The sequence below is a fragment of the Gymnoscopelus braueri genome (genome assembly GCF_963280865.1).
Source record: "Gymnoscopelus braueri genome assembly, chromosome: 14".
Lineage (NCBI taxonomy): Eukaryota > Metazoa > Chordata > Actinopteri > Myctophiformes > Myctophidae > Gymnoscopelus > Gymnoscopelus braueri.
Window position 1 is genome coordinate 38,877,363 of NC_137619.1, and position 26,686 is coordinate 38,904,048.

The 26,686-nt window shown below is 44.6% G+C and overlaps 2 protein-coding genes across 2 annotated transcripts in view; one reads left to right on the forward strand and one right to left on the reverse strand.

Moving 5' to 3' along the window:
- Window positions 1-19,053, forward strand: part of jag1b (jagged canonical Notch ligand 1b) — a 38,294-nt gene extending 19,241 nt beyond the window's left edge. The window contains exons 8-26 of the mRNA XM_080448575.1: window positions 805-918; window positions 1,026-1,139; window positions 1,738-1,851; window positions 2,638-2,684; window positions 3,199-3,372; window positions 3,875-4,025; window positions 4,999-5,163; window positions 5,290-5,403; window positions 5,574-5,687; window positions 5,916-6,029; window positions 6,460-6,576; window positions 7,583-7,610; window positions 8,099-8,184; window positions 9,311-9,424; window positions 10,271-10,380; window positions 11,950-12,189; window positions 13,697-13,828; window positions 14,141-14,282; window positions 16,745-19,053. Coding sequence (XP_080304701.1) covers window positions 805-918; window positions 1,026-1,139; window positions 1,738-1,851; window positions 2,638-2,684; window positions 3,199-3,372; window positions 3,875-4,025; window positions 4,999-5,163; window positions 5,290-5,403; window positions 5,574-5,687; window positions 5,916-6,029; window positions 6,460-6,576; window positions 7,583-7,610; window positions 8,099-8,184; window positions 9,311-9,424; window positions 10,271-10,380; window positions 11,950-12,189; window positions 13,697-13,828; window positions 14,141-14,282; window positions 16,745-17,235 — 2,681 coding nt within the window. The 3' untranslated portion in view covers window positions 17,236-19,053. The remainder of the gene's footprint in view (window positions 1-804; window positions 919-1,025; window positions 1,140-1,737; window positions 1,852-2,637; window positions 2,685-3,198; window positions 3,373-3,874; window positions 4,026-4,998; window positions 5,164-5,289; window positions 5,404-5,573; window positions 5,688-5,915; window positions 6,030-6,459; window positions 6,577-7,582; window positions 7,611-8,098; window positions 8,185-9,310; window positions 9,425-10,270; window positions 10,381-11,949; window positions 12,190-13,696; window positions 13,829-14,140; window positions 14,283-16,744) is intronic.
- A 4,524-nt stretch (window positions 19,054-23,577) lies between these two features.
- slx4ip (SLX4 interacting protein) overlaps window positions 23,578-26,686 on the reverse strand; it is a 62,777-nt gene continuing 59,668 nt past the window's right edge. The window contains exons 6-7 of the mRNA XM_080448589.1: window positions 25,743-25,849; window positions 23,578-25,642 (exon numbers count right to left, since the gene is read on the reverse strand). Of these exons, the coding sequence (XP_080304715.1) occupies window positions 24,820-25,642; window positions 25,743-25,849 (930 nt within the window). The 3' untranslated portion in view covers window positions 23,578-24,819. The remainder of the gene's footprint in view (window positions 25,643-25,742; window positions 25,850-26,686) is intronic.

A 26,686-nucleotide genomic window follows, 5' to 3' on the forward strand; every position in this document is an offset into this window, starting at 1 on the left:
ACATAGAAGCTGATTTCTGCAAAGCGCATTTGAACCACATCCTGGGTGGTTTGAACATCTGATTTGGCTCAGTCAGGACACTGGAAACTGAAGCCTGATTCATTCATACTTTGTCATACAAGGGTGTCGCTCGTCAGACATCGCCAATTTACAAGTTGCGACGTGTTGTGAGCTTGCAGATGGGCAAGCAACTTCACCATGTTACAGAGTAACGATAAATTAAGCATTATTCATGCCTACAGTATGTCATTACCTCGTTTACTACGTCAACCAATGCAGACAGCTTGACGATGTCTAATTACACAAATCCAATCTGATCACTTGCAAGTAACAGTGTGGACAGTCAATCAATCCTACAGATCAGATCAGATCTGAGAAACAAATGGAATTTGCCAACAGTCTGAACAAAGCCAAACACTCTAAAACAGTGGTTCTCAAACCTTTTTCGTGTCAAGGACCCCCAAATTGATATGCTGTTGGCCACGGACGCCCATCTCAAAATAGTTTGTTCCAGGGACCTCCCAGAAGCAAAGATTTGAGTTACAAATGTTGGCTTTAAAATGTATATACATGTTCAAAGATTTGCACAAGTTTTCACGATTTTTGAAAAATAGCATAGCGCGGCACTCAGTGCCACGCTATGAGCTTGTAGATCTGCTATTTTTGAATAGCCAAACTATAAAATATGGATAAAGTGGTTAAAATGTTGTGACACTAAATCAACTCATTTTGTTGGGGTTGTTTGTGTGTGGGTTAATTTCTAAAACTGTGTCGTCGTCGTCGTCCCCCCCATCTCCTCAACAGCGGAGCATGCCTGTCTGTCCAATCCCTGCTCCAACGGCGGTAGCTGTGCAGAGACCAGCCAAGGCTATGAATGTCAGTGTGCCCCAGGGTGGAGCGGCCCGTCCTGTGCCATCAGTAAGTACAGCTCAACACAAAAACTACATCTACATCCTTCACTACAAAAAAAATATGATGTGTGGAGGATCATCTGAATTTGACCATGCTCTCCGAAACTCTCTCAGATGTCGACGAATGCGGTCCAAACCCGTGTAACCACGGAGGCACCTGCCAGGATCTGGTCAACGGCTACAAGTGTCACTGTCCCACGCAGTGGACGGGCAAGACTTGTCTCATAGGTGAGCTCTCTAATCTCTCTTTTGCTTCACGTGGGGCTAGGCCTGTCACAATTATTACATAAGTCGTCTAATCGCAATTATTTTAGATCATCGCAATTATTTTAGCATAATCCTCATAATCGTTTCCATGTTGAGAAGATTTTCTCATATTTTAAAATATTAAATCAAGCAGAAATGGCAGATCTATGAGCTTACAATGCGTCACGAAGTTATTTCTGCTTTATTTAAAAGCAGAAATAGCGTCACTTATAGCTTACAACGCGTCAAGATTAGCTATTTCTGCTATTTTTACATGAATAAAAATGATTAGATATGTCATTAATTTCTTTGTACTATATTTCATAGTTATTTGTCATATCTGCTCTGTGCAATTTTTTATTACGAAGCCTCAAAGGCTTCATATGTTCCAATGTTCAACGCCTAACACACAATTAAATCGTTAATCGCAATTATTTGAGTGACAATTAATCGTCGACTTAAATGTGTAATGGTGACAGTGACAGCCCTACTCACGTCTCGCTAGTCTCAATCGTATCGATAGCACACAAACATGATGGCAAACAATGACCCATTGGCCCCGTCCCCTTTCTCACTGCAGATGCCAACGAGTGCGACAGCAAGCCTTGCGTCAACGCCAACTCGTGCCGCAACCTGATTGGCGGATACTTCTGCGAGTGCATCCCTGGTTGGACGGGGCAGAACTGCGAGACCAGTGAGTCGATTGGCTGTCTGCTTCAGAGCTGTGTGGTGTTGTCTGCCTCCTCTCTCTCTCTCTCTCTCTCTCTTGCTCTCCTTTCTGTTCTCTTGCTATAATCTCACTCAATCACAAGCACTAGGCCTGTCACAATTATTGCATAATCGTCTAATCGCGATTATTTGAGATATTATAATTTTTGCGTTATCGTCAATCGATTTTCACACATTTATGGAAATAGTTGATCTGCAAGCTTACAACGAGTCATGACTATTTCTGCTATTTTTACTATTTTTACTATTATGTATAAAAATGATTAAATACGTCAGTAATTTCTTTGATTACGAAGCCTGAAAGGCTCTATATGTTGTCGTCAACTTAAATTTGGAATCGTGACAGCCCTAACAAGCACATGCATAACTTTTAATACAAAGACCAGAGAACTGGACAGTTGGACAAGGCTCGGCTGGTCTTGTCTTACGGTGTAAATGATCTTGCCTCGATCATTATTAAGGTCTGTGTGTGTGTGGCCAGGGCTATGGTTATTAGCACAAGCTAAAAACAATCCTGCTCTGGTTTCACTTGGCACCGTGCACAGTCGGTATTGCCCAATACGCAGTGTTGCATTCACTCTGTACCCATATTATCTGAGGCGGAATGTTTTCCAGCGCCTGCGAAGCTTTACTCAGGCCCCTTGCAAAGGGAAAAACATGAGGTGGAGAACTGGTTTTACAAATAGGGCTGTTAAGCTAAGACATGCAACGTTCTGAGCATTAATCCGGAGATCTGTTTTTCCCATTTTAGATATTAACGACTGCAAGGACCAGTGTCTGAATGGGGGAACTTGCAAGGTATGTATGTTGTTGTTGTTGTTGTTGTTGTCAGAACCATTTCCGTGCTGTCTGGTCTCACCGCTTTGTCTGCTTGCTTCCTTGTTTGTTTATATACTTGTCTTTTGTTCCTTGTTTTCAAGTCCGTCTTGCTGTAAACCGTTCTCTTCCAAACCCAACAGTGGAATTGTTGTGGAATTCCTCTCTGAAATCAAATCTGACGGGAGTGGGTTCAGAGGGGTTTGTGAGGGAGGGACATAGAGGCTCCTTGACCGCCATCAGATTGAATTACCATAAACATTATTGTGTTGAGTCGGAGCCAGGAAAATGTGTTGAAATAATTGTGGAGCTGTGATAATGCAGCCCCCCCCCCCACAGCCTCTCCCTCTCTACTCTTCGTTCTCTTCCCAGTTTGACAGTTATTGTTCAAGACTCCACCCTTTCAAAGTGATTACTGAATTCTTGGCAACGTGAGGGTAACCCTCTTTGTTTTTCTCTCTCTCTATTTCTCTCTCTCTCTCTCTCTCTCTCTCAGGACTTGGTAAACGGCTATCGCTGCATGTGTCCGCCCGGCTATGCCGGGGAGCACTGCGAGAGAGACATCGACGAGTGCGCCAGCGCTCCGTGCCTGAATGGCGGGCGCTGTCAGGACGACGTGAGCGGATTCCAGTGTCTGTGTCTGGCCGGCTTCTCAGGAAACCTCTGCCAGGTGAGAGACCCCTAAGCGAAATGGCTCCAGCGTCTGTCGCCACGATCATCACTCATGCAAACCGTTAACCGCACACAGAAAAAAAAAACGCACACATCACCCTTCTATCATTTAGCATCTTAATCTTGTCCGCTCTCCTCTGCCAGCATTGTTGGATCTTTGGGGCTCATTGTGAACGGTTTTTCCTGCCCCACCCTCTTAAATGGCTCTTGTTCCACAATCCTCCTTTTTAAAGGCAGCGCTTTGTTGAAGCTGCTCCTGGCTACAGAGGGATGCATTCCTCAGCACTGAACCCCAGACTCAGAGGACGGCTCCTATGTCTCTGCCTTATTTTTCCTTTCCTAGGGAGTGCTCTCTGTGTGTGTGTGTGTGTGTGTGTTTCCTGGCATCGTCTGCAGGGAGGATGCTGTGGGTTGTGCTCTGTTTAGTGTTGCAGAAAACTATGTCAGCTATCGGGTTCATCGCTCTTCTTTTCAATACCTTTTTTTCTTCTCTGCCTCAGCTGGATATCGATTACTGCCTGCCCAACCCATGTCAGAACGGAGCGCCCTGCTTCAACCTGGCCACGGACTACTACTGCGCCTGCTCAGAGGATTACGAGGGCAAGAACTGTTCTCACCTCAAAGACCACTGTCGCACCACCACGTGCAAAGGTAAGGCTCGGTTTATGCTTCACAATGCATCACGCTGTGAGGCCTTGTGGGCTTGTAGATCGGCTATTTCCGGTGCACAACACCATAGCGTCTCCCCACCCCCGCAACCGTGGTGTGCGGCACCATAACGTCTCCCCCGTCTCCCAACAGCTACAAACTCCTGCTCTTCTCGTACCGTACGAAACTTTCCAAGCGCTTTGCGTAAGGCGATCCGCGTTGCGTGCCGCGGCGCAGCGCTGAGCAATGCTCGAACTTCAGCCATTCGCCCCGAACGCTTTGCCCACACATTTCCCATGGGAGCAATACCTAAAAAGTTTCAGTTTCAAAGGCAAAGCTCCATAGGCCAAGGTGGGCTGCTTTCTGAGTCGAGCTTCCTTGATGGATTGCCCCCCCCCCCCCCCTTCTCTTCCACCAGCAGTGTTTTCCAAAAAGTTTCCCCTCCTCCGAGTCTCCTGAAAATCTGGCAAAAGCCTGATAGCGCTGTGTGTGTTCTTGGTAATGACTTGGTGGGCTACCTCGACTTTTTTTTTCTTTTCTCTTTTTTCTTTTCAATGAGTGTGCACATTTTTGTGTGTGTGTGTGGACCAACCACGGAGCCCGATACCATAGACCGTGTGATTCCCTTTTCTTGGCAGGAATTTAGTGTTTACAGGGGAGCTAATTTACCCCCTTGTCTAACCAGATCAGACGCGGGGGAAAAGAGAGGGATTTCAGCATAGAGTGAAAAAGATCAGTCCGAATTGCTCATGAAAAGCCCAGTTTATTGCTGTTGCCTCTTCTGATTAAATTTTTCCATCACGTTCTTGACAAAGACTTGTTTTTCAACCAGCAGCTCGAATTCTGATACAAAACAACATTGTACGATTCACAGTGATTTGTTTGTCCCGAGTGCGTTGTTGTGTTCACGTCAGTCGGTCCCTATATACCGTCACCTCAACTCAAGTGGGTGTCTCTCTCTTCCTCTGGTTCACAGTGATTGACAGCTGTACGGTCGCCGTTGCATCCAACAGCACGCCAGGAGGAGAGCGCTACATTTCATCCAACGTGTGCGGTCCCCACGGTCGCTGCCGGAGTCAGGCAGGGGGCCAGTTCAGCTGTGACTGCCAGGAGGGCTTCAGAGGCACCTACTGCCATGAGAGTAAGGGCCACGCACAGAGATTGCCTTTCCGACGCTGAAGGCAAACGGCAGCACATGCATAATGAAAGAATATAAAATAAAAGCTCTACTACAATAATGTGTTTGTTTTTTTTCTCCCGTCTTTAGACATCAATGACTGTGAGAGCAATCCGTGTCGCAACGGAGGTACCTGCATCGACAAGGTCAGCGTGTACCAGTGCATCTGCGGAGACGGCTGGGAAGGCGACCATTGCGAGATCAGTGAGTCGGATTCCTGGCATCATATAATCTATTCACATGCTTAACTGTGCCAACTCTCTCACTCAAACGTAGCTGGTTCGTTTCAAGTGCACCTACTGCTTGGCGGACGATTTGCGTGTTAAACGCCGAGCATAAATCATGCTCGTCTCCTTTTGATGTTCCTCTCCCAGACATTGACGACTGCAGCACCAACCCGTGTCACAATGGGGGGACGTGTCGAGACCTGGTGACTGACTTCTTCTGCGAGTGCAAGAACGGCTGGAAGGGAAAGACCTGCCACTCCCGTAAGAGCCTCCCTTTTTTCTTTTCTACTTTGCGCACCCGCCCAACTCATGTTGTCTGTCCGTGCAGGCTCGTGGTATGTGCTCATGGCTGTGCAATTATTACTGATCTGCTGCATGTGTCTCCATATGCAAAGTCTTGTGTGTCACTGTGTGTGTGTGTGTGTGTGTGTGTGTGTGTACAGCTGAAGCAATCCTAATATTTCAATGGTGCCCCCTTCCCCCCCACAGGCGAGAGCCAGTGTGACGAGGCTACGTGTAACAATGGAGGCACTTGCCACGACGAAGGAGACTCGTTCCATTGCAAATGTTCTCCAGGCTGGGAGGGGACCACATGCAACATAGGTAAGTCACAAAGAAAACATCCACTGGGTATTTGGTGAAAACACACACAAAAACATGCCTATATTAATACATAGTTTTAAGGGAGAGCTCTTTTTTTTCTTATCTGCCAGATATGTGAGGTCTGTCATCGCGCCCTTCCTTCCCATCTCCCTCCACTGTTTTTTTTAGTTTTTTCCTCGGTGTTGACAGCTCTCGGCTCAAGAACCCCCTATTGCCACTGATAATCTATTTCAAGGCATGCGGAATGCTGACATCCCCTAACGGGAGAAATAAGAACCCGGCCGCCATCGACCTAACCGACGTCGGTTTTCTCTTCATGTAACGCTAGCATTTAAGACGGTTGATTTTGCCGATAACCTGTAATCATCGTAACATAAAAGTAACCCCCCCCCCCCTCCCCCCGGCCTTTTCCCCCATTTTCCCGTTTCAGCCAAGAACTCGAGCTGCCTGCCCAACCCCTGTGAGAACGGTGGCACCTGTGTGGTGAGCGGCGACACCTTCACCTGCGTCTGCAAGGAGGGTTGGGAGGGCCCCACCTGCACCCAGAGTGAGTACCAACTATTATACCAACACACGCGCCTCCAGGCTAGGAACACCCGTTGAGGTCATGGTGGGAAGTAACAGTTAAGCGATAATAATACAAAAAAAAAAGAAACGTTCCCTGCCTAAGAACAGTCCCAGATCTCTTGTCAGTCCCATGTATACCTTTCATCTCTCCGACCCCCCCCCCTCCCTCCACACTGTGATCCTTACCTCTGCCCTTCTTTCATCCTCAAACCCCCCCCCCCCACACACAATCCCACTGCTCGCTCGCTCGCTCTCTCTCTCTCTCTCTCTCTCTCTCTCTCTCTCTCTCTCTCTCTCTGTCTCCACCTCACTCTGGCTGCAGGCTGTTGCCGGCCATGAGAGACAGAGAGAGAGAGAGAGAGGGAAGGAGGGAGGGAAAGAGAAAGGGGTTTAAACTGAGGAAAGTGGAGACAGATGTTCCCCCCCCCCCTCCACACCACCACTCTCTCTCTCTCTCTCTCTCTCTCTTTCTCCTCGTGCATTCCTGTCCAAACAGTGACATGTCGGCTTGTTCTGCAGCCCTCTTCCATTTCCCTGGCTTCGCCGGGATCCCTGCCCTTATATGCGTGTACTCCAAAACATAAATTCCCCCTCTTCTACGTTTTATGACAGAGGGAGAGAAGTGTCGGGGTGGGAACTGGGGAGAGGAGGGGAGGGGAGGGGACGGGGGGGTTATGGGGGGACAGGGGGGTTCGCTGGTGTGGAGGAGAGGGGGGGAAAAGCTGGAACTCATTTGGAGGGTGAGAGACGCCGGCGTTGTTTGCTCTGCGTAGTTAATAAGGCAGAGTAATCAGTCGCTGTGGAGCCCCGACCGGCCCAACACGCCTCTGCACACGCAAGCTCAGACGTGCTCTCTCTCTCTCTCTCCGTGTTGTCATCTGCCCTAAACACTCCAATGCATGTGAAAAATAACACACTCACTTGTTCTTTCTCTCTCTCCCTCCCTCCCTCTCTCACTCTCTCTCTTTTCTTTCATTCTATTTCAGATACCAACGACTGCAGTCCCCACCCTTGGTAAGTGGAAGCCAAACATTTCCTGTAGAGTTAGATTAGCGTAAACAGGGTGCAGGTTTCTCACCTGCAGGCTCTCTCTCTCTCTCTCTGTCTTTATCTCTTTCTCTCTTGCCGTCTCCACTGGGAAACAGGCACACACCCTTCTCTGTCATTCCTGGGGTGCAATCAGCTAACCCTCTATTGTGAGCTCCCAGGCACCGCTTCAGTTAACCACACTGCTCTGGAGGAGCTCACTCCCAAACCCATACATACTTTTGTCCATTAAAGAGAACAAGCCTGATTGCCTAAAACCAGAAATGGTTATTATATGTTGATTGGAGGAAAAAAATCCACCCCTGAAAATGGTTTTGAATGTGAAGTGTTAATCGCATAAGTTAGAGCAGATAGATACGTATATATCAGCATGTACGCGGAGGTCTTTAGGGTATCCTGAGATGTTCCAGTGATAAACTTAAAGACGCTGACCACTGTTCCTTCCTCTCATGCAGCTACAACAGTGGAACGTGCGTCGACGGAGATAACTGGTACCGATGCGAGTGTGCCCCCGGATTCGCCGGTCCAGACTGTCGCATCAGTGAGTATAAACCACTTAAGCCCTATTCAAAGATGTCCAAATAACCCATAACCCCCCCCCCCCCCTCCCCTCCCCCTGGTCAGCCTGGGCACCTGATGGAGGGGAAAGGAACTGGTTGGAATAACGTGTTCCTTCCACGCGCTACGTCCTACCGGAGAAACTCCCCCCCCCCTGTCAGGTGATAAGAAGAGGCTTGCTAGCTCCTCATGCATTGAAGGAAGCATGAGCTCAGTTCGGGGCTCTCCCCAGGATGGCAGAGGGAGAGTAGCGCCCAGGATTACAGCTTAGGCAATTGGCACTGGGTGAAAAACGGGTTACAAAAATCGTGGGATAAAAAAATAAAGATTTTCAATATAGCAGATCTACAAGCTAACGGCGCGTGACGCGTTCTGAACTTGTAGATCTGCTATATTCGTTTTAGTTCGTTTTCTTTTCCTGAACATTTTTGCCTATAATGACATGGCGCTCAAAAATGGAACGCCAGGTCGAAAGTGGTTAACTCCGCCTCCCCCTCTCCCTGATCCCTGGTTTAGACTGGGGCCTGATCTGAATGGGACGGTCGCGGCCCCTCCAAATGGAAGGTCTAGCCGGCCAATTATCTGTGCTTTAGGCAGAGGGCCAGGGCCCTGGCCATGTAGATGTCACTCTGCCGGGGCCCGGCACTCTGCTCTCCGCTAGCCCGTCCCCGGGGGGGAAACAGGCTTACCAGGCCAACAGCTAATCAGCCATGCTCCCTGACACTGATTACACAGATTGTTTTCCCTCTTAAAGTCTTTCAGATGGCCACATTCTTTCCCATTCGGAACCCTTTGTTCTGCTAAGTCCAGCCTTTAGCTCCTGCATACCTGCTAATGATGCTGCTTTTAATATCGAGCCGCACAGGGCAAATGGTCCAAGGCTTGATTTAAAGCTTGTTTGCTTGTCTTTTATTAACTGCCGTGGTGCACATAGTGGTGCATATGGTTCAAATGACACATGTGACTTTAGTGAATTGGGTCCTTGGGGAATTTAGATGTGCATGCAGATTTCTGACCGACAATTTTGTCCGCCGTGTTGTAGCTAAACATGGGAGCTGTTTGTTTGGAGAGCCATTCCTTACTGGTAGCTTTCCCTCTCTCCCTGACAGATATTAACGAGTGCCAGTCTTCTCCCTGTGCCTTCGGCTCCACTTGCGTGGATGAGATCAATGGCTACCGCTGCCTCTGTCCTCCAGACAGGACTGGACCTCGCTGTCAAGAAGGTAACGCGTCTTCTCAAAGAGCAAATCACTCACATATGGCGCTTTTCCAACTGCAAAGTGAGTCGAGTCCCCCTGGACTGGACTTACTTTTACTCCATTGGTTCTCGAAGTGGGGTCTGGGGACCCCCAGGGGTCCTTGGAGGGGTTCCAGGGGGTCCCCAGAAAAATGTGTTGATATAGCATCACAATAATTTTAACCTTTTATACTTTGGCTATTCAAAAATAGCAGGTCTACAAGCTCATAGCGCGGCACCGTGCCGTGCTATGAGCTTGTAGATCTGCTATTTTTGAAAAATCTTGAACATTAAGTGCAAACCTTAGAATATATATATTTTTAAAGCGAACATTTGTTACACAAATCTTTGCTTCTGGGGGTCCCTGGAACAAAATATTTTGATATCATTTGGCTTGACATGAAAAAGTTTGAGAACCACTGCTGCTTTACTCATCATAGCGACGTAACAACCCGCTGCATAGGAGAGTGCATTTCCTGTCTGGAAATGATCTCTATTTCATCTGTACAGTCCAACAAAAACAGCTCCTGGTAATGTTTTTAGGTGAGAAATAGACCATGCAATTGCTCAATGTTGATTCATTTCACATTTACAAATGGCTAGTTTAAAAGTATTTTGGGAGCGTCCATTCCGTTATAGGGGGGGTCCATCGTGATGCAATAACAACTTTCGACAGATGTGATATAAAAAAAAGTCCCATGATAAATTTGTGCTGAAATGGAAAACAGGCCCGTTGAGCCGGTACCACGCAGTGGAAAAGCGCCAACGGACACACACACACTTGATCTTCATTCACTTATACTTGAATGCAATTTGCTTTTGTTTTATACAGTAACAAGACGACCTTGCTCTGTTAATGGACACGTCACCCCTGATGGAGCCAAATGGGAGGACGACTGCAACACCTGCCACTGTTCCAATGGGAAGGTCATCTGCACAAGGGTAAAGGTCACCATATGCTATTATGTCTCCATAGAGAGGATGCAATCAAAGTGAAATGTGTTTAACGGAGTCTCTCTGTGCTGCTATGTCATCTAGGGGTGCCGTTAACTCATTCAGTGCCAAACTTATTTCTGGCTTTATCACCCCTGTGCCAAGGCCAAAAATACATTGTAAAAAAAAAAGTGCTTAGGAACCAAGATACAGCCTTTTTCAGTAAGAAGTTAAACAAGAAGTGAATGGAGCAGCAAATCTTCAAATCATCATATCTTAGGTTCTGAACATTTTTTTTCAAAATAATAATAAAATAAATAAATATTTAAAAAAAATGTCATGACGTCTGCGACGTCATTTGCACTCTGGGCTTATGAAAAACGTGACGTTGGCACTGAATGAGTTAATTGAACCAATCAATGTTCTATTATTTAAAACAAAATTGATAATCAATCATTTAATAATATAATCGATTAATAATCGATCCCTATTGTGAGTGTCATTATAGGCATAAAGTTTTTTTTTTTTTAAAGGAGTCAAATGTTGTATTACGAAAACAGCTGATCTACAGATGAGCTGAAAACTATTATAAAATAATGCTTGGTGGTTAACCGATTCATTGATATATATGTAAAAACCACACTTATTGATTACCGGTATTCGATTAATCGATAGAAAAATCCCTAAGAAAATAATAAGTAGTTGCAGCCCTGCTGTCATGTAGTGCCGTGTGAATACGGCGGCAAGAGATTTATGAAAGTTCTGGTTTTGTTGTTTTTATTGTATTTATGGACTTTACAGAGAAACACAATAGGCCATCACAGGCCACAATGGATCGTGTGTCATGGGGTGGAGTACACAGGTGTAGAATTCAATACAGCGATGATGTCAGTGTGTTCAATACGGCGATGACGTAGCGCATTTCCAACAGATACACAAACAATGGTGTTAAAAATAAGAATCAGATGCTGGTTCCTAGATCTCCCATAAATACTTTTGGTTGTTATGATTTAAGAGGACGTGGCATATTGCTGTTCTTTTCAGGCTCATCTAATCACTGGCTGAACAATCGCACCTTTGCTAATTAGAGTATTCTAAACAACGGTGTGTGTGTGCATGAGGGACAGTAGTTGCACTATTTGGAAAACAAAACGAAAATCAATCCAAAACATGGTGGTTTGAGTGTAATTCGCTGTGAATTCAAGATGCACATGCAATTAAAGTGAAAAATAAGAAATTACTATGTTGTCATTTTCCTGAAGAATCTTTCAGCCGTGACTAACATTAGTATTAAGTGATGGTAGAGTGAAAGCCATTCCAGGAAACGCGTCAGAGTCCCCAGAATCCTTGAGTGTGGGAAAATTTGATGGTAGAGGTTCCATCATTTAGAGTTTTCCCTGTTTACCATGCTTTTTTTTCATTTTTTTATTTCCATGGTGCCTGAATAGTGGGGTTTGACATAATTGCACGTTAGCTCGTACCGGATGAAACACAATACGTGTGCATGCTCCTGACACTTTCTCACCATGGCTTGTTATTTATTTATTTATATATATGTCATATTCTTTCGCTATCTAGATGCGGTGTGGCCCAAAGTCGTGCCAGCTGGGTGCCAAAGGTCGTGGTGGGTGTCCTTCGGGCCAGAGCTGCATCCCGATCAGAGAAGGCCACTGCTTTGTGAGGCCCTGCCTGGGCCTCGGCGAGTGCTGGCGCTCCAACCCTCCGCCCCCCTCCACCAAATGCCACCCCAGCTCCAGTTACCAAGACAACAGCTGTGCCAACATCACCTTTACTTTCAACAAGGAGACCATGCCTCGAGTGAGTTACTGCCCTCCAACAGAGAGAGAGAGAGAGAGAGTGAGAGGAGGAGATTGAATTAAAGGTTTTTGGGTCATTTTTCATGCCTCTCCTCCACCCTGCTTTTCCATCCAGCCTTAACTCAGTCAAAGCTGTAAACTGTGAAAGATCAGGTTTTCAGGGCTGCTCAGACTCTCCTCCCGGGAAATAAGTTTCCATTCTGCGTGTCTCGTGAAAGGTTCAGTCGTGTATAGCGTATAAATGTGTTCCAGGATGAAAGGGCGGGGGGGGTTCTCTTCTCTTCTGTTCCAGAGTGTCGCTTGTCTTGGCTTTTGGTAGCCCCCCAGAACCAAAAAAACATCTAGCCGTTTTGAGTAATGCCCTAATCCACTCATTAACCACTTAAACGGCCCATATTTTTGAGAACGTTGACAATAAAACCAAATCAAATTCAATGTAAGATTTTTTTTGGGACAATGTGCCCAGTATAGGGTCGCCAGAGTTTATGTGGTTAACATGACTATGCTGTAAGAGTAATTACAAGGTCACATGGGGTCTGAGCTATAACAGGATCACTGGGCACAACTGTCACCACATAGGATCATCGCTCTCCGGCTGGCTAACGAGCGTGACAGCAGATAGTGACAAGCGAGTGAGCCCCGCGGCGCTTATTCTAAACGAGGCGGACCCTCCAACCAGCGAGGGTGTTAAACGGATTGCCTGGATACAACATGGCCCTTCCTACTTTTTTTTAGGCTCTCCCTGCCTATCCCCCACCTAGGCCTCTCACAATTGTTACATAATCGTCTAGTCGCAATTATTTGAGAAATAGCAGATCTACAAGCTCACAACGCGTCGCGGTGCGACACGTTGTGAGCTTGTAGATCGGCTATTTCCACTATTAACCCATTTAGACCTGAGGCCGATTCTAAAAACACCTTCTAAATCCTGAAAAACTTCAAATATGTATTCAAAAAAATAAATATATATATGTTGCTATATACTGTACATAGCAACAGGAACCCCAAAAGGGGTTCCCGTCTTGAAAGGTATACTGTAGTTACAAATAGGGGGTTCCCGCCCAAAATGGGTTAATGGGGTATAAAGTTATGAAATAGTTCAGTCATTTATTTGTATATTTAGGTTATGTCATATTTGCCATGTGCAACTTCAAAGCCTAAAAGCCAAACAAATGCAATTTAACGTCAAAAACACGCGGCTAATCGCAATTATTTGAGTATGGGGCGGCCATAGCTGAGTGGTTAGTGAGCCCGCCTAGGGAGCCAGAGGCCCTGGTTGCCCCAGGTACGATTCCAGGCCAGGCCAGCATATGTGTCGATGAAATGAAATTTGTCCCTGAGCAAGACTCTTAACCCCTAATTGCTCACAGGCCCTCATTGGAAACAAGCCCGCAAGGACTTTCATGAACGTCCTGTTTAAAGGAATTATCCTTATCCTTATGTAAAATGTCATAATCGTGACATCGTGCATTAACGATGAGTTAATTTCTCTCACCGCTGTGTTCCAGGGTCTGACCGTGGAGGACGTGTGCAAGGAGCTGAGGCACTTGTACGTGGTGAAGAACCTCTCCTTGGAGCACTCCGTCTCCATAGCCTGTGACCCCTCGTTCTCAGCCAGCAACGAGATCCACGTCTGCATTGTAAGTCATTTCTCAGGGCTGTCGTCCGCCCGCGGCATTTTTGTTTGTCTGGCTCTTACTATTAAAAACTTGTTGGAATTAACATGCCGCTGAAAGATCTCTTCTTATTTAATGGCCTAAGGCTTATTTTTAAGGAGGGTACAGATTAAGCATGATCTTGTGGGACATGTGGTGGCTTTGGCTATGCTACGCTAATAGCGGTTGACAACAAGCGAAAAAATGCATGCAAAAAGCAAGCAAAAATAATCGCCGGGTGAAAAACATACACGCACGCTAACGCGTTCCAACCTCTCTTTTTTTCTCCTCTCAAAGTCGACAGAGGACCATAGACTGGACAGGAGCCCCATTAAAGAGATCACTGACAGGCTCATCGACATGGTGAGCAAACGCAACGGGAACAACACCATCATCCAAGCCATCGCAGAAGTGCGCGTGCCAAGCCCCAGCAAAACTGGTATGAACCGGCCTCCTCCTCCAACTGTTATGTTGATCGCTGCTCACAGAACGTCTCGTTAGGTTTTTCCGAGACTTGCACGCACTTGCATGTGTAAAAAGAAGGGTGGGAGGATTTTTTTGGAAGAGATCGGGTGAGATGGAGGATGTTAGGATACTGTAGCCAATGGTGGAAAAAGTACTCAAATTATTTACTTAAGTAAAAGTACCAATACTGCAATATAGAAATACTCAAGTAAAAGTCCAGAATTCAAAATTTACTTGAGTAAAAGTACAAAAGTATTGGCATCCAAAATGTACTTAAAGTACCAAAAGTAAAAGTACTAAAATGTTTGAAAATAGCAGATCTACAAGCCCACAACGTGTCGCAATGCGACACGTTGTGAGCTTGTAGATCGGCTATTTTCAAATAGCCCATGTATGAAATGGGGCTAAAGTGGTCAATGTATGTTTCATAATATCATAATTTATATCTGAAAAGTAACTAGTAGCTAAAGTTTTCAAACAATTGTAGTGGAGTAAAAGTACAATATTTGCCTCTTGAGATGTAGTGGAGTAGAAGTAAAAGTACTGGAAATTGGAAATACTCGAGTAAAGTACAAATACTTCAAAATTGTACTTAAGTACAGTACTCGAGTATTTACTGTAGTTACTTTACACCACTGGGATACTGTAGCCCTGAATAGAAAACGGCACACCAGAGTTCGAAAACGTAACACACATACATGAAAAATAACACCTAGTTCTCGCACACTGCCGTGTTGGGCCTTAGCCTGCCATCACACGAGAGCGGTAACACTCAGCAGCTACGCTCTACTACGAGTCCAGCCAGGATTTTCTGTGGAAACACTGGAGGCTCTTTGGCCTTCGACGGGCTCGTACTGTAGTTTGACTGGCTCTCGTTCCGTGTTCAGAGGCTCAGGTTTTTATATAGTAGTAGAGCATGTTCGCTCAGAAGTGGTTAAAGCCAGTGGTGGAAAAAGTACTCAAGTTGTAAAAGTATCAATACTGCAATGTAGACGTATACAAGTAAAAGTCCGGAATTCAAAATGTACTTGAGTAAAAATACAAAAGTATTGGTATCAAAATGTACTTAAAGTACTAAAAGTAGAAAGTACTCAGTAGGCAGAATGTCCCATTTCACAAGTTTTCAAATGTCTAAAATGTCTAAAAATCTTTGAAAATGGCAGATCTACAAGCTCACAATGCGTCGCATTGTGAGGTTGTAGATCAGCTATTTTCAAATGGCTGAAATGTATATAGGGCTGAAGTGGTTAATGTATGTTTTGTAATAATTATCCAAATCTACAAAGTAACTACCGTAAGTTTTCAAATAATTGTAGTGGAGTAAAAGTACAATATTTGCTTCTGAGATGTAGTGGAGTAGAAGTAATTGGAAATACTCCAGTAAAGTACAGTACTTGAGTAGATGTACTCAGTTACTTTACACCACTGGTTAAAGCTACAAGCCTTAGTTTTATGCCTCTCCCGACGGACAGAGGATACTGCAGTGATGTCCGTACGACAGTAAAGATGACAGTGCATAATAGTGTCCAATCCGGTGCACCATCTCTTTCTCAATGGAAGAGTACGTTGACCACCTGAGATCACGATGTGTTGCGATGCATCGTGAGCTTGTAGATCTGATCTGTTCGCCCCAGAATAGGAACGATAGGGTTTCACGTGGTTAAAATAAGTCCCAGATTGTAGCTTTAAGTAACAGCATTGTTTTTTAGGGAAAACATTGAATACAACTCATTCTTTGTTTTCAGTTTAACCTTTCTGTATACTGTATGCAGGGTTCCCACAACTCATCAGGGAATATGAATGATTTATTGTCTCGGCCATGGATTATCATGGAATTCCTGATTGTCAATATTTTTCTTGCTGAATTTGGAAGACACCAAAGAGAGCTCTATGCTGTTTGTGTGGTTTAGCTGTTTTTCACTCATAATGATTAATGGGTTTGAACACCATAAGAGCTGATGCTACTGTCATGGTTCTCATGTTATTCCATTTGGATTGGGAATCCTGTGTTAAAGGGATAGTTCACACCCAAAATGACTTTTTTTTCCTATCGATTACTCACCCCATGGAGACTTGAATTCATGGATATTTTTTAGTTTTTGTCACATTCCTAAGTCAATAATTTGATAGACTGAAAGAACGAGCCCAATCGATGGTCTTGAAGGGCGGATCCAAACCCAGGCAGGTGGATTCCTGCGCCGCTTCCTATTGCTTCACCAATCTATGTCCCCGCCTCAAAAATCTAAATAATATCCATGAATTCAAGTGTCCATGGAAAATAAGTAAGCTTAATTATACTCTACAAGCAAACAACGTAATGTTGCTAGCGTGTGTACATCTGTTCTTTTCGACAAGCGTCATATGGTGTATAAATGGGCCTTTAGCGTGCTAGCGTCAACGTGACACCAACCTGTCCCTTGTCGTGTTTCCCCACAGACTACCTGGTACCCCTCCTCAGCTCGGTCTTCATCGTCATATGGCTCCTGGTCCTGGTGTCCGTCTTCCTGTGGTGCGTGCGCCGCCGGCGGAAACAGGGCGGAGCGCACGGCAGCGCGTCGTCGGCCGCGGGCTCGGAGGACAACACCACCAACAACGTGCGCGAGCAGCTGAACCAGATCAAGAACCCTATAGAGAAACACGTGGGCCTCACGGTGGCCATCAAAGACTACGAGGACAAGAACTCCATCATTGCCAAAATAAGGACAAATCACCCCGAGGGGGACGAGGACGACAAGGAGAGGCACCTACAGAAGGGCCGCTTCGCCAACAAACAGCCAGCATACACACTGGTGGAGCGCGAGGAGAGGACTCCCATGTCCAACCCCAACTCCACGCCCAGCAGCAAACACCCTAATTGGACTAATAAACAGGACAACAGAGACTTGGAGACGGCAAACAGCATAAACAGGATGGACTACATTGTATAGCAGACAGCTGCGTTGCCGTGCAACCAAGCCCTATTTTGCCCTTCGTGCACCCCCGTGGCGGGTCGACCGGGGGAAGTTTTTTTGGGGGGATAACTTAGTTCCTAAACTGTCGTGTCATTCTTTTGACTCCGCAGCTGGTATTATTTACATCCCTGCGTTAATTTAAGTTTTGACAAGCTGGCTTACACTGGCAGGTGACAGTTGCTTTGGTTGGCTGGAAATAATAGGCACCGATATATACATTTCACCGCAAGACCTTTTGATGCAACAAGTGTCCTCGAAAGCATTTCACTTCCCGCCGACTTGGCGGACACATCGAAGGGGCTCCCTGGTCCAGTCTTTGTTTTTTCTTTTCAGCGTTATTTAAAATATTCTTTAGTATTACTTCTTGTCGTACAAGTAAAAGTACACATGACATTCAACACTAAAGCTAATTATTTTTTTAGTATGTGTTTGAGTTCGCCCTAGGTGATGAACAAATAGTTTGGAGAAGTGCCTTTTCAGCATTAGACCTAAGCAACTGTCAAAAAATGAGTAAAAAAAAAAAAAGATCAACTTTATTATTTATTTTTATTTCTTTGTTTGGGGTGGGCGGGATCAATGTCAGCAGTTGCTGCCAATATGAAGAATTTATGTGTCGATTTTAGAACATGTAGATATGTACATTTTTTTTTATTAATCATTGTGTATATTTGATTTATTAACTTAATAATCAAGAGCCTTAAGATATCATTCCTTTTTATTTATATGTTCTGTCTAGAGTTTGAAGGTTTTGATAGCTTGTGGAAGCTTACCGTTTCTTTCAATGACTTTTTTTTTTTTTTTTTACTTTTTACTTCTACAAATGCCAAAATTTCAAAGAAGACAAAGGATGGGCACTTTGGCCTGAAAGAAATAGTAAATTTCTTTTTTTTTTTTTTCACAAATCTGAATTTTGTTTTTATTTTGCCAGGACCTTGATGTAAAGCAAGTGGGGTAGGAAATAAACAAAGAAAAGAGAAGGGCTGCTTTGAGGAATGCACAATGATGGCAGACATATTGCTTGCCACAAAAAAAGATAAACACTTAAGGGAACAAAGTCCTTTAGCAGTTTCTAAAAAAAAATAACCATTGACATGAAAAGGCTGTTCGAATCCGCCAACTCGCAAGATGAATCACGCATCAACATGACACGCCAGAATTCCCATCTGCTTTAAGCCTAAAGCTGGATTTATGCGTGGTTACACACCGAAATTGGCCGATCTACAGGCTTGCGAATGTGACACGTCGTGAGCTTGTAGATCAGCTATTTTCGTTGTGCGACAAGTATAAATCAGGCATGATTCACACTCCATAGTATATCGCTTGCCGACGAGAACCGATCTACAAATAAAGCTTGTTGATCAGTTCTTGCTGGCACGTGACGGCAACGTGCGATTGGAGTATGTAATTATAGATTTAGTCAGCATAATATCATAAGCTAGACCGTGAGTACTTGAACAGTAGGAAAGGCAATGGGAACACTGTAGAATCTGATCAAACACACTGCCTTGCTCTGCAGGAGTCTGCTCCGTTCTCTCTCTCTCTCTCTCTCTCTCTCTCTGCACATTCGTTTCTTTTTAAATGAGGCTCTTAAAGACAAACATGTTTTATCTCATTTGTTAACCCTTTGAGATCATGGCAACATTTCGTGTCCTTTTTCTTTTTGACTCTTGTGTTATGAATTGAGAATTATTTGTGTTGATCTGGCAATATATTTTTTTGAAAGTCATATTTATTAAATATTTTGTATGAAAAGAGAATTAAAGTTGTCTTTGTTCTGGAGACCGAGTGAAAAGAGTCTGTCTCCCGATGCTTCAAGCCAAACATGTCACGGCGTATGAAGGGCTTCTCAGAGAAATAGCGTGGGAAAGGCTTTTGGAGAGACATCATACGCCAGAGCAAGGTCTCTGTCCAAATGTGTTTACAACTAATTACGTTGTAGCAAGCAAGCCTCATATTAATCAGCTCAGTCCTGAAGACAGACATTGTGACAGAAATATCCTGGCTCCTCATGATCCACAAGACAATACTGCTTTTGTTACCGCGGCTTGAGCTAGCAGACTTTTAAACAAAACCCTTTCAGACTACCAGACCTGGGAAACGTACATTGTGTTGGCCGCGTTGGACCTGTGCCGGTACAACCCCGAGTCAGTCATCTATAGTGTCTGTTTAAAGGGATTAAAGGAAAGGGAACAGATTATCGACACCTCTCGAGAATGATCTTAAACACATTAGGAGTTAAAAACACTGGGGTCAGTTTCACTAATCCTCCATCTTGTCTCTCCCTTGATAAAGGCAGAATTGGATCAAGAGCCCTCTGCTAGCTAACTGGGATGGCCTGGGCTCGGGGGGCCTATTTCACGAAAGCAGAATTCGGGGTTAAGCCTGGATTTAACACCTATCCTGGCTTAATTTAGTTTCATGAAAGCTGAATTATCTTGCCAGATAAGTTTAGCCAGAGCACCCTGGATAAGTTTATCCATGACTCGATTTCACGAAAGAAAATTTACGCAATCCTACCTTAGTTAGCCAGGTAGGGACCAGGCTAACAGCCAAGCTTACTTAATCCAGTGCCTTGTTCTTCAAGTTTTTCCACAGTTAATTCAACACATGTGTTTGTAAATGGACTCATTTTAATGACCCTGCATTCAAATAAAATGAAATAAATACAATAAGATATAATCAATTTAATTATAATACTGAAATAGAGTTCTTGACCACGCTGGGGGTCCCCCCCCCCAGGATTTTTTTAACAGAGTAGATGTAATTTCCAGTATTCTGGTGGATTTTGGGTGTTTGACACTTTTATCAGGCTTTACTTTCATAGGAATAGGATCCATTAAAAAGTTTAAAGTAGCAATAAAAGAGCCATATTTGATAATAACATTTTGCTGGGGACCCCCTGGAACCCCCCCCCCCAAGGACCCCTGGGGGTCCCCGGACCCCACTTTGAGAACCAATGCTTAATGCTTTTTGAAAGTCCTGAAAAAAAAACACGACTCGCGCAACAAAAATCGGCAAGACACACCATCTCCGGTTTACTTCCCGTATCTGCATATTATCGCGTCTCGCGTAGCTATCTGCGTGAAGTGGGCGGACGCCTTTTTAGGAGACCGGAAGCAGGTTGGCGTCCGCCCACTTCACTCAGATAGCTACGCGAGACTATGCAGATACGGGAAGTAAACCGGAGATGGTGTGTCTTGCCAAATTATGTTGCGCGAGTCTTGTTTTTTTTTGTCGATCTGCTGTTTTTGCTATTTTAGAATGTTTATGCTGAAAAGTAACAGTTTTGGCCACAATGAGGTTTCCGCCCGACAGACAATATATTTATATTTATATTGTACATGCAAAATTGCTGCTATACGAAAACGTATTATTACTGCACTGTTTCTTATTTTTATTTTCATTTGTAATAAAATGTCACTGACATCACAAGGTATTCTTCATGTTATGTATGGTCCAGTATATTATTAATTCATATCAGTCACTGTATTCCAGTGGGGCAAGGCAGCCTACTGTAAGTCTTAAACAAAATATATCAAATATAACCCTAGCCCTCAACAGTGGGATAAAATCAATATGGTAACGTCTTATGCAAATGAGCCATGCGGTCGAATGTAAACAAATCGCTAGTGCAGTCTGGATCTGTCATGACCGTCATGGATGAACTTCAACCTGGTGTTTGCACTTTCTCAATTTTTTACCCGTTCATTCATCTACATAAACGTTCGGATTTCAAATATAAAGTTTTTGACCCTAGCGAGGGTGGGAGCTTGTAAGGCGGCTGCTCTATCCATAGTTCAGTCGGAAGAGCTCTTGACTTCAGACCACAAGATCATGGGATCGAATCCCAGCACAGGAATTTCGGCATCTGAGCAATCTGGCTCCCACGGGTCTACTATCTTTTTTCGCCTTTATCATAAAGGTTGCTGGACAATAAATAGAGGATGAAATGCATAATTTATTCAATAATATAAAGGTAATATCAAATACATTGTAAAAACTTAGAGACATGACGCTTTATTAGCAAGACAGTCTTTTATTATATTATTCCTCATTTTGCTGGTTTCCCCTGAAACCCCTTTACTGTTACAAAGTAGAACTGCCTTAGAATCTCTGCTGATGAAGTGGCCATAGCTGAATGGTTACAGAGCCTGCCTGGCAAGCCATAAATCCCAGGTTCGATCCCAGGCCTCAGCAATATGTCAAAATGTCCCTGAACAAGACACTTAAAAGAATAGTTCACCCAAAAAATACTTATTTTCTATCAATTACACACTCCATGAAGCCTTGATTTTTTTTGTTTTTGACACATTCCTGAGCACAGACTCAGACATATTGGTTGGATGCATGGCGCATATAATAGGCTATCACATTGTAGATTAGTAGGCGATAATTCCAATATTCACTATACACTCCTCATGTTTAACACACTTTGCCTGCCAATAACGCATATATGCATTTTTAGAAAATTGACCCAAAGACCAAGGAGATATGATTTTTTGAAGATCTAGACTCCTATCCACTTCCTTGCTAACTTAAAACTTAAAAACTCTGTATCTCGGCTCCTGAGTACTTTTATTTTTCAATGAAAAATCTCTGGCAGGCAACAGCTAAAAATCTGAAATAATTCTGGCAGTCAATCGGTTTTAAGCCTAACTGAATTATATATTTATGGACTTGCATATAAATTGTATATATTTTTGGACGACTTGTGCATTTAATTTGTCGGCAATACTTTGCCACGCTTTCTGCCTGGATCCATTTATTGCGGCCGTGTTTCCTTTCTTGCTTATTATACATTTTACTTCCTCGTATGATTCCGGGGAGACATCAAATTTCTCTTTTGGGTCTTGAGTCTTTGGGACTCAAGACCCAAAAGAGAAATTTGATGTCTCCCCGGGAGCCTGGACCCAAGCCTCAAGACTCTTGATGCCATTTAGAACAGTGGTTTTCAACCTTTTTCATGCCAAGGACCCCTAAATTGATATACATTTTGGCTGCGGACCCCAATCTGAAACAGTTTTGTGCCAGGGACCCCCAGAAGCAAAGATTTGAGTTAAAAATGTTCGCTTTAAAAATGTATATATATTTCAAAGATAATGCACACTTTTTCAAGATTTTTCAAAAATAGCAGATCTACAAGCTCATAGCACGGCACCGAGTGCCGCGCTATGAGCTTGTAGATCTGCTATTTTTGAATAGCCAAAGCTAAGTGGTTAAAAATGATTGTGACGCTATCAGTGGCATACCCACCGTAGAGGCAGGAACAAAAATCTCGCCTCCCCTAGAAAATTAAGTAAAAGACTGACTGAAAAACAGGCAGTGAAAAAATCCAAACAGAATAGTGGCCGTCGGACCATTAGCCCGCCTCCTAGTCCATTCACTTGGGCAGGCAGCTAATCACCACCGTATCCATTCAGCAGAGCGACCCTCGCCTATATAGTGATGCAAATGTATGCCTTTGTCTTCATGGGGTACCAGGAGTGCCAGGGGTGGGGGTCTGGGCCATCACCTGTACTCACCTGGCATAAAAGGGGCTCTGAGAGCAGCTTGAGCCATTCATGACTAAACTACAACATGAAGAGACCACCGCTGAAGAATTGATTGATTGATTATACTTGCATATTGTTTTTATTAACGTTTTTCAGTTTTGTAGTCAGTGTGTGTAGTGTTGTTGTTAACCTGTTTCCCCCAAGATTTTTCCCCGGGGGAATCTCGCCTTCCCTAAATGTAATTCCTGGGAACACCACTGTTCCATGAGCTGCTGCAGTGCTGCTGTTCAGCCACAGAGAAGAACGCCGCTCTGGTTTTGGGCTCCATGATTGGTCAAGTTCAAGGATTCTGCTATCGACTTTCATGGTCTTTTATAGGAATACGTGAAGCCTGGCTTTACCATCCTGGCTCGACAAGGTCTAGCTCAACAAAGTCGCTCCTTTTCAGCCTGGTTCATGGAACGGAATAAACCAGGCTGTACGGACCAGACTTTGTCAAACCTGGATTTGACTTAAATCCAGGTTTATTTAATTCTCCTTTCGTGTAATAGGCCCCTGGGCTCAGGTTGCACTGGGCACTAGAGCTATTGTACGGCAGAGGAACAGAAAAAAGCAGCAGCTTGTACCAACGCCATTGACCATGTTGGTCAGGTTCCGTACAGTACATACTGTGCTGTCAAATGACCGTGGCCACATTGGTTAACTACAACATCAGTCTCTGTCTTTCGTCTTTGAAGGGAAATGCACATTGGCCTTCGTGGCATTTGTACGCTGGTTGCTCCCCTTGAAAATCCTCATCCATTCACGTAAAGACACAGGGACTCCATTCACAGGGGGAAAAAACTGCTTTATTAAAACCATAAAAAGTCTTTCCATAAAAATAAAAAATGATAGATTAAAAGAAACATGTACAGGCGTCTTTATGAGACATTCAAATGGGACATCATGGGTCTTAAATAGGGGCACAAAGCCACTGCTGGCTAACGTATGTCTGTTGGCCCCTATGGGACCATATGCTCTTTCTGGCCTTGGGTCAGTGGAAAAATAAGGGCACCAAATCTACTCAGTAAATGCCCCCCCCTGGCCTCCCTCTATGTCTCTATGGTGTCTGTGTGTGGGGGTCTATAATAGCAGTTTCACCTCAACCTCCTCCGACACTCACTAGAGAAAACCCAACAGCGACCACACAGACAGAACCATGAGTATTTCAACACAGTTACAGAGTACCTACACAGATTCTGTCAGTTTAATGCTATGAAGGAGTTGTATAACACACTCCCTTTTTAGAGATAAGCTCTGGTTTCTCAATAAGCTGTGCTTGACAAAAGAGTCGAACATATTACAGTACATACTGCATGAATGCATGTTGACCACAAAATATATTTTGGAAAAAAAAAGGCTTCGACGTGACTTGAAAAAACAAAACCGGGCGATGAAGTAAATCTGGAAACGGGAATCAATCACACGCTAGAGCTTCAGCAGGGAAACTGGACCGTTTTCAGACCCGTAGGAGCCAGTGTTTCAGGCTAAAAGCCATGACGTACTGCATGGCTCCTGCCTGTCTGAAATCCCCAATCTTTAACACAAAACCAAATCTAAACTCCAATTAAAGGTTTTTGACTTTCATTTGCGAGCCTCTCTTGACCACCACTACTTATGGGTGGAGGCAAAATCTGTTTCAACTATTTGACAAAGCATAACTGAAGCACTCATGTATCAATTGACACAATATGTTAAGCATTTGATCTGTCTGTGTGTGTGTGTGTCTGTGTCTGTGTCTGTGTGTGTGTGTGTGTGTGTGTGTGTGTGTGTGTGTGTGTGTGTGTGTGTGTGTGTGTGTGCGTGTGCGTGTGCGTGTGTGCGTGCGTGTGTGTGTGTGTTATTGTATTATACAGTGTGTCGGAGGAAGAGAGATTGCAGTGAAGTGTGGATAAGTGTGTACCAGTGTACGCTTAGCTGGAAATGCAATTCTGTGGAGGAGACTGCACCGGGTAAACATCTAGCCTGACACAATATCATCTCTATCTCCATGGCGTCAGGCATCTTTACTGTAGCTCGTCTCTCCCCCTCAGGACCTCTTCAGCCGTCGTAATCTAGAGGTTCTGGGCACATTTTCACTCCCCTCCTCTCTGCCTGTGGATCTGGAACTAATAGAGGCTGAGGATGCAGGCTTGACAGATAGGCCCCTCAGACTTGCGGCCAGCCTGTTTTGGTTTGTCTGCTCCGTGTTATTGCTTGTGAGGGGGAGCCTCTGGGCCCGTTTCCCTGGAGTAAGCAGCTCCACTTCCAGTGTGGTTTCGTTGCACTCTGAGACTGGGAAAGCCTTGGACTGTGCCTTGGCTTCGGCTTTGACCAGAGGAAGAGGTGGCGAAGGAAGAGGGTCATGCTTGGATGTTTGCGCGGAGGATTCGAGAGCGTGCGCTTGCACCGTGAGCTCACTGGCTGTGGAGATCGGAAGTAGTCCAAGACACGCCCTCTTGGCCCTCTGAAGATGAGGGTCTTCCCCGGCAATACTGGGCTTGCACCTCTTACTCTCACTGGTTCCCTGACTGAGTTTGCGCCGAGAGGAAACCGCTGAGGCCTGACTGGGGTTGATGGAGCCTGGAGGCCTGTTCTCAGCCTGCTGGTCGGGGGTCAGGCCTGGATCTCCTGTACTATCAACCTGGGCTGGGGATCGAGGGCAACGTCGCACGTTTGCCTGACGCTCTAGCTCTGGGAGGGGCACCGACTCTCCAGGACCGGGATCTGGGTTTCTGGGGCTGGAGATAATCTCTCCAGGGCATGTGAATTCCTGTCCAGAGCTGAGCTTCTGTCTCTGGTCTCTTTGGTTCAAGTCTTGCTGTCTTAGACTGGAACCAGTGAGCTCTTGCTGGCCACTGGCTTTTTTGGCTCTGAAAAAAAAGTTGACAGGATAGTAAAGGGCATGAACAAACACATGAGCATCCTCTCTGACTGGTGGGGTTGGAAAGGTCTGCATTAGATCATACGTACATCTTTTGAAGCGCACTTCTCTTTGTTTTTGTGGTGCTGTTCAACAGCTCTTGGGTTTCTCTCGTTCTGGAAAAATATTCCGATCTGCTTTGTTCATTCAACTCGGTCTAGAGAGGATAAACACAGAATCAGTGTAAACAAAAAATATTATCCCTGGCTTCCCCTGGAAAGGTTTGGCTCACCAACAGTCGACAGTTGTCATCATCACACACAACAGAGAGGCAGATTATATCCACTAAAATGTAATAACCTGCTGGACTACAAATGCTGGAAGACACCAACACATAAATTAACACAATCAGATTTTTTTTTAAAAGTATGGTATGCAGTTGATTTTAAATAAATGCGTCCTCTTTTCATTCTAATGCCTTTCATACAGAGCTGGCTTCGATCGTAAACTTACTGATTGAGTCTGTCTCAGTCCTGTCTGAGTATTTACAGCTATTGAACTATGACTAGCACACTAGCACGTTATATGTTTGCTATCATGGCTAAAGAGACGCTTAGTAACACCCCAGCTGGCACAAAGCATTAAAACCTTCACATGACTAATACTGTGTTGGGGGGGGAAAAAACGCTTCAAAGCTGCTGTGAAAATAATCACCAGACCGTTACACTATGATGTGCATTTCATAGTCTCCACTCTGAGGCGTGGACTGATACTTGCAGCCCAAGGCAGAATTGCTAAGCTGTGAAACCATGTTGACAAGTTAAAACAGCGATTTATGAAGGTTAATTAATGGGAAGATGTATGGAACCTTCACTGCAGGAGTGCTGCGCTAAAACAAGGCAAGGGAAAACATAACACAACGTTTAGAGAATAGATGACTTAAGGAGACAGGGGGTCATAAATTCAAGCAATAATTCATGACAGGCCATGTTGAAATTTAACTTTCACCCTAGTGTCCCTATTTTACAGTAGGCATGGCATTATGAAAACATTC